At 40.0% G+C, this 7,817-nt stretch overlaps 1 protein-coding gene across 2 annotated transcripts; it reads left to right on the top strand.

Moving 5' to 3' along the window:
• Positions 1-300: 300 nt before the first annotated feature.
• Positions 301-5,611, top strand: LOC104510733 (glutamate receptor ionotropic, delta-2-like). Of its 2 annotated transcripts, XR_727907.1 has the most exons (3): positions 2,542-2,559; positions 3,357-3,615; positions 4,654-5,611. XR_727907.1 is itself a non-coding variant. In XM_010153083.1 (2 exons), exons 1-2 carry the CDS (start codon positions 323-325, stop codon positions 5,074-5,076), a joined length of 636 nt encoding a protein of 211 aa, XP_010151385.1. In that variant the 5' UTR covers positions 301-322; the 3' UTR covers positions 5,077-5,159. The 2 variants fall into 2 exon arrangements, 1 of the variants encoding a protein (XP_010151385.1); XM_010153083.1 differs by lacking the exons at positions 2,542-2,559; positions 3,357-3,615 and adding an exon at positions 301-535 and having other exon boundaries at positions 4,654-5,159.
• The last annotated feature ends 2,206 nt before the right edge of the window (positions 5,612-7,817 follow it).

A 7,817-nucleotide genomic window follows, 5' to 3' on the forward strand; every position in this document is an offset into this window, starting at 1 on the left:
ACTAAGTAAAGCATTTTCATTAAAGGTCTTCATTAAAGGTCAAAGAAGGAAAGTGAGACTTGTATGTGCCTTCCTGTATCTAGAGTGGAGCACAGATACCCATATGCTCAGTCTTACAGATAACCCTGTATTCTGGCTTTCTTTTCTGGCTGAATCACTCCATCTGGATCCGTCAGCTCCTTGGCCTTCCGAGGCACATGGGGAGGTTGCAAGTAGTCAGATTACATCCTCGTGCTCTCAGGTGCCACCTCCACTGCCTCACGGTAACCCCTGACTCTCTGCTTTCTCCTCAAGGATTTTGGAGCTGCAGCAGAACGGTGACATGGACATACTGAAGCATAAGTGGTGGCCAAAGAATGGTCAATGCGATCTTTACTCATCTGTGGATACCAAACAGAAAGGAGGTGCCCTGGACATAAAAAGTTTTGCAGGTGTTTTCTGCATCCTCGCTGCTGGGATTGTCCTATCCTGTTTCATTGCCATGTTGGAAACGTGGTGGAATAAAAGGAAAGGCTCCCGGGTTCCATCAAAAGAGGTATTAGACCCTCCATTTCTCCTGGGGAATTTTCATGCACCCTGAAAATTGCTGTCTTGACTTTATAGTATTAGAGAAGGTAGAGAATCAAATTCAGAGAAATTTCCTTAGCTTCCTGATTTTTTGAAGGTAAATGTTGTCCCTCAAAATCTCTTTAGCTATTCATTCTAGAAACGTTTGAATTACATTTAGAAAAAAAGTATATTGGTGTATAAATATGCAACTATTCTAAGTAAAGCACAACTGTTTCTTCTAGAATAGTACATTATTAATGCATCAATATTTAGTTCATTATTCCCATTGGTAAGAGCTAATTCTCACCAGTAAGTTCAAAGGTTTCTTGGCTTCTTCAAGAATATAGCCCCTAAGCTCCATGGCTGAGTCTTTCAAAATAGATTTGCAAAGTTTAGCCCTTTAATCAGCAGTTAGCTGTTTAAATAAGCTTGGCCCCATTTTCAGAAATGTTAACCTCTTTAGACTTCCTTGAACTTCAGTTCTCATTATTTAATCTGAAGTCCAGGGAAGCAAGAGTACGTTAGATATTTCAGATTCAGGCCAGATTTATTTATGAAATCTACTACAGACTTGTTGCAGAAAATCTTGGAAAGGAGACCACAGGAAGATCTGTTATTTTACACCTGAGATGAGTTTGCTTCTACACCTGCGTGTGTAAAGCTTTCCCTCCGGTGGCAATCTATCCATCTCTTTATCAGCCATGTGAGCCTTATATAGTCTTAATACAAATTTCTTACCTTCATAATTAAGTCTTTATCTGTACAAGATATGAGAAAAACATTAGGGGGAAAAAAAAAAAGGTTATTAAAATGTGCTTGGCAGCGATGCCCAAAGCTGAACAGAAATACGAGCTTTAATGTAGCACTACCAATTATAGCTTTTCTATCTGTGTAGCTTAGACACATCTTTGTAGCTTGTGGGGTATTGCTGTTAATTTGTGTGCAGTGGTCTCACCTTCTCTGCAGTTTCTCCATTGCATTTATTTCTGCTAATCTAATGCTGTGTAATCAGGCAGGATTAATTACACTACCTAATTAGACAGCATTGACACTGATGTTAGAATGCGTTTAATCTTATCTTGACTGTTTTAATTCCCAAGCTTTTTTTTTGTTCAAGATCTGGACAAGACCATTATTAAAAGAAACAAAAAAAAAGGACCTCTAGTCTTTAAATTGGGTTTCTCAGGAATAGAAACCCTATAGTTTCAACCAGTAAATTATTTTAAAAACTTAAAATGTACTTGATTGCCATTTACCCAAAATGTCAGAACTACATTCTTCATATTTATCTGGTACAAAACATAAAAATAAATAACAAAGGAAAAGAAAAAACAATATGGATATTTTATATAACTATACAATTTCCTATTTCAATTTTCAAATGCAGAGAAATTCCAGTGTATACTTTCTACAAATGGTATAATTTGGCCTCCTTGATCTTTGTTACGTGGTCATTAGCTTAGCAGTTAAAATTGCCTCTCAATGCTGAATTGAAAAGCTTGGCTCAAAACTGAGTTTAACATGGACGTATGTGCTGAATGTCCCCACTATCCTGGATGTGGGGGTCATTCAACAAAGAAATACATCTTAACTAACTTTCTTAAAATTCATTTTAGCTTCCATGAAATCCATTGGCTCTTCCAGGCCACTAGTCCAGAATCGGGGGTCAGATTGGGCCAGTTTGTGGTCAGCAAGCTAACCCTTTTTCCTGGTGGCTGCCATCTTGTGCTCCAGAATGCAAGCATTTATACTGAAAAAATTGTCTTATGGTTGTGAAGATAACATTTGGTCGCATACCAGAAGTAATCCATTCAGTGATGTCTGCCTGAGTCTGCAGACAGCCTTAAACAGTAGCTCTGAGAGAAGTATGAACCACCCCAGTAATCTCAATGGGATGTTGACTCTGAAGCCTGATGATAATTTAAATGTGAAAACTGCTGAATATTTCCCTACTGATCACACAAGAGAGAAGAGGAAAGATCATATTATGGAGATATGCACAATCTTACTGTGAGTGGGTCTAATTTTGGTGTATCAATTGGGTGGAGATTGGGTTGTGGGCTAAGCATGGGAGAATATCACCGCTTATTTATTTTCACTGGTCTGACCCTAGCCCCAAATGCATCTCTGTAAGAGAAGAAAGAGGAATCTGTTGAGTAACTCACAGAGGCTCAGAAGTGATGAAATTCCAATCTTTTCTCAATTGACATTTTACATGACAAAGTGTTTGTGTGGTTTTTTCAAAATTAAAACCAAACAAAAAACCCAAAACCAAAACACACACAAAAAAAAAAAAAAAAAGGAAAATTTAGGACTGTCCCTCAGAGACATAGTCATGACTTGCACGTGCTAGCAGAGCCTCTGTATATTTCTTTAGTTTTCGATGTGGCCCCAGTTCTCCTGCATCCATATGCAGCTCCAAAGTTTTTAGGAGAGAGCGTTTGGTGAATGCGTTTGGTTTTGGTGTCACCTGTGTGGTTGTTATGTGCATCCATGTCTATGTCCACCTGTGAATAAACTATAGACAGAAAGCCAAGTCCGAGAAATGAGCGCTGCATTTTTTCCCTCCCGTGATGAGCCCAAACCAAAGCCTTTGTGGTCAGTGATCGTCCAGTCACCAGGAGATCCTTGTTGGCCCGCTCCCTGCCCCCTTTCCCTATGGTTTCTGTCCATGTCCCAGTCCTCGGAGGGTAAAATCACGGAGGGGAGCTGGCCTCTCAGCCTCCTTCCAGTCGGGCTCTGTGTTCGGCGTGGTACCAGTGCAAATATTCAGTGATCCATTTTGCTAAGCAGATGAACTCCTGCAGTTTGTTCTAGGTGTGGACTTTTTCAGAGTGCTTGACTTCATTCCTAGACAAAGGAGGGAATCTCAAGCCTGTTCGGTATACTAGGAGTTTTGCCATTGATTCAGGGAGCTCTGCATCAAGCCAGTCATTGAATTGCAGTGATCAAGGCTGGAAGTCATCAGTGCACATCTGTCGGCTGCCTAATTACTCTCTGTGAGGTCCTAGAGTGTGAGATATTTCTAGTGGCCTGGAAGAGCCAGTAGATTTCACAGAGATTAAGGTAAATTTTAAGGTTAGTTGAAATTGATTTTTGTTCTGAATGAGCTGCACTATCTAAACTGAGGGAATACCCCTGTATGTGTATACTTAATGCCGCTTTGAATTAAGCTTTGCAGTTTAATAGAAATACCTGTGCACAATACAGGTGATTTATTTGGTCACCCAGGACTTTCTCCTCTCTTTTTCTTTTTTTTAACTTCTGTGCATTTAAATTCTGGATCATAACAAACAAACCTGTGTAACTGAGTTCTGTGGGAGGAGAGGTTTAAGATGGAAAAGGGACAGAGGTAAGAGAAGGGTTGATATACTATAATAAATATCCCAGTCCTTCTCTCACCCACAAGAACGCAGTTCCACCAGAATTGGTGGAATTGCTTCTTTGTAGGTAAGGGGAGAATGAATCCTTCTTTTGACGTAATTTAAAATTGCTTGGTGTACTCCATTCTGTGGGATGTCAGTGAGTCACCAGTGTTTGGATTTTTGTCTGGAAGTTCAGCTTTTCTATGCAGCAATTTGTATCATAAAGCAAAAAGCAACCTGGGATGTTTTAACCCTTCCTTAAGCCCTGAGGGAATGACAAGGATGGCAGCCTGACCCCTCAGAGCCTCCCATGTTGACATTCAAGCTTAGTCCTCATTGCAGCGTTGAAGAACTGGCATCAACCCAGGCATTTGAGATTACACTTTGCCTTCATGGTGCAAAGTTTACTGCTATTCAGCTGTTGCTAGCCCAACCCACCTAGCTCCGCACCCAGCTTTTCCTGACAGAAACAGAAACCGACTGGTGGAGCTTGGAGATGTGTTGTTCGGATTCAGGGTTTGAAGGTAGCTGTGGTGTAAGGGTCTGCCTCTGGGCTTAGCCCACACAGCTTCAGCTGGTGCGGGTGTTTGCTGGGGACGTTCAGGGATGCTGTCAGCTAACAGTCAGCTGTAGTTGATTGTACGTTGTGCTTCCCAAGCAGTTCTGATCGCACTGTCAAGCTTCAACTCAGCACAAATGGCGATGGTGAGCGGTGCCTCTTGTTTTTCTCATTCCCCAGGACGACAAGGAGATCGACCTGGAGCACCTCCACAGGCGTGTGAACAGCCTCTGCACAGACGACGACAGTCCCCATAAACAGTTCTCCACCTCATCGATTGACTTGACCCCACTGGACATTGACACTTTACCCACACGCCAGGCACTGGAGCAAATCAGTGACTTCAGAAACACTCACATCACCACAACCACCTTCATACCAGAACAGATCCAGACTCTGAGCCGCACGCTGTCTGCTAAAGCTGCTTCGGGTTTCTCCTTCGGCAGTGTGCCCGAGCACCGAACTGGCCCGTTCAGGCACAGGGCACCCAATGGGGGCTTTTTCAGAAGTCCCATCAAAACAATGTCATCTATCCCTTACCAACCAACCCCTACTCTGGGGCTGAATATTGTTAGTGACCCAGACCGAGGCACCTCCATCTGAGCGTCAGACCAAGTTTCCTCACTGTTTCTTTTTTAGGACTCCCTTTGCGAGGAGCACCTGTAATATTGTGGGACTAACATGGATGTAACCTTTTTGCTTTTCCTTAGTTTTTTGTTTTGAGGGTTTTTTTAATTTGTTTGTGGGTTATTTTCTTTGGGGGGGGGTGTCCTTTTTTTTTTAATTTTATTTAAGAATCAGGATTGTTAGTAACAACTCTTCTCTGCTTTCTCAGTCTGGTCTCCTCTGTCTCTCCTTATTCTCTTTATTACTTGAATTGCTTATTCTTTCACCACGATAGGTTTTGGTTACTTCAGGCTTCTCATATACTTTAAATATAGGAAACGTGCAGCAAACCATGCATAGAAAACTCCTGATTACTTTACAGAAGGGCATTCGCTCCTCCTCCCCCACTGCCTTTTTTTAATATAATTGCAATAACTTAAGTCCTTTTCGTGTATTCTGCTGCATCCAATCAGTGCTCCACTGCTGTGTGTCCTTTTAACTGTGGACCAAAGGCAAACCCTGCAGTTTAAAAAAATGAAAAATTAAAAAAAAAAAGGCAAAAAGGAAAAAAAAAGGCAAGCAAAATAAATTAAGTTAAAGGATCATTCAGGCCCCATAATACAAGAATGCAATTTTGTAGGATTACAAAAAGCCATTACTATGCCAGTAAAGACTACAGTTAAACCTACTTTTGCACTGCAACAGTGCATATGACCTTTATGTGATTGTACAGTGTTAAAAGTTTTTCTTATGTACAGTAAACTGTATCATATGGCAGAAGCCTCTGTTGTGTTAAATAAATTAGTATCTCATACAGATATATATATACATATATACACACACAGGTATGTATATATATATACATGTATATATAGCTATAAAATGGCAGCCGTTGCTGTTGCAATTCATTTAATAAAGCTTTAGTAAAAATGTGTTGTATACAGGAAAGATGTACAGTGCAGGGGGTCTTTTCATTTAGAAAAGACAGGTTGCTTTAACGTTATTCTGACTTGCATCGTTTGCCAACAGAGCGTATTTTATACTTTTTTATTAGAACATCCGGGGCAATTTAACGTTTGTACCTAGATGTAACTCCTTTGGTTAGGTTTTGCGTTGGCTACCAAGCATTCTGTAAGGCTAACCTTGGTAATTTTACTTTTCATTAATTAGGCAAATGGAACTCTCTCTTAGGTATGCCATGTTCATGAACAACTGATAGAGCTCTAGAGAAGTTTAAACATAGATCAAAGGTTAATAAATGATTTTCCAAATCAGCACAGTTGATGAATACAATAGTGGTGTTAGTGGAGGGGGAAAAAAAAAAAAAAAAACCCACACCTTGAGAAATACAGATGTGGCCTTAACTATAATCATGTATTGTTCTAAGGACAAAAAATACGAACAGGCGTTCATTTTAACCCTTTATATGTTAAGTTAGTTTTAGAGGAGCTATGTATTATTTACATTAGTGCCAACTGTATAGAACAAGAGAACGAACAGCAGTGAGAGCAAAACCAGTGCCCACCTTGGCACCAGCTTTTTAAAGTAACACTGTTACCCGTTAGAAACTTAGGAAGAGCTTTCAATTTGTAATCCTTAAAACTAAAAATGCGGTTAAGTAGAAAGCAAGCAGTTTATCCTGTGAGGTTTTTGGTTTGGTTTTGTTTTTAACACAACCATACACTTACTTTAACCTAACTCATTCTTTGGCTAGGATTAATAGGAATCAGCCTATGTGATTTGCTTTAGGATAAATAAAAAGGTATATTCTTCAGATCTATTCTATTTTGATGCTAATTCTGTTCTGGGGGAGCATCTTGTACTGTCACTGTTTTTTGTACTAAATCTTCAAATATTGTCTACTGTGTAAGGCAGAACGAATTCTTATCGTGCAGAAGGCCATTTTGTTTCCAGGGTAGCAAGTGTCTAAGAGCATGCACAACTTGCTTCCCCCTTGTAACATTCATGAACTCATCCACACTTCTGAGCACGATAAAAACAACAAAAAAAAGAAAAGTTCTCTCCAACAAGCTATGTAGGGACATACCAGATGTTGCAGTGATTTTAGCTATTAAAAAAAACCTGTTAACCATGTACGATATTTAAAATAGGCCTATTTTGACGTGTTGCCTATTATACAGATACACAAAACACTTTTTGGAGGCCTCAGTTACAAGTGGCAGAGCTTTCTGTGTATAATTTGTCTAAATAATTTGTCTAATAAAATTGTTTTTTAAACTTGTGTTTCCTCGTGGTTCAGTGCTAAGTGTTGTGGGATTTTTGGTCTGTGGCGAGGCATCCACCCACCAACACTTTTGCCACGCCATTAACTGAAAGGGGGGATTTAGCCCATGGAGATGGGGTGAGCTCACCAGCTCAGTGTAGAGAACCCATGGAAATCACCAAGATTTACAGTGTGTATCCATATCAGACTTAGATTTCAGAAAACACATGTTTTGGAGAATGATTTTAGAGTTCATTGGCACTGACATGTAAGGGATGTGATTTGTAGAAATACTGCATCCCACCTCCATAATCTTTAGTGTAATCTAGGAATTTTCTTGGAACTTGGTCATTATTTCTATAGAATCACATTCTGCCGTCTTTATTTGCACAGAAGCTAGTTGGGTCTGACACTGGACGTACACTGCCCTTATATTTTACAAAAGTTTTAGTGTGAGAGAAGGTAGCCCGCATTGCATTATGGCCCTGTCAGTCTTTAAGTGTCGTTAACATGT

This window comes from Eurypyga helias, unplaced genomic scaffold (assembly GCF_000690775.1).
Source record: "Eurypyga helias isolate BGI_N326 unplaced genomic scaffold, ASM69077v1 scaffold15380, whole genome shotgun sequence".
NCBI classification, from domain to species: Eukaryota; Metazoa; Chordata; class Aves; order Eurypygiformes; family Eurypygidae; genus Eurypyga; species Eurypyga helias.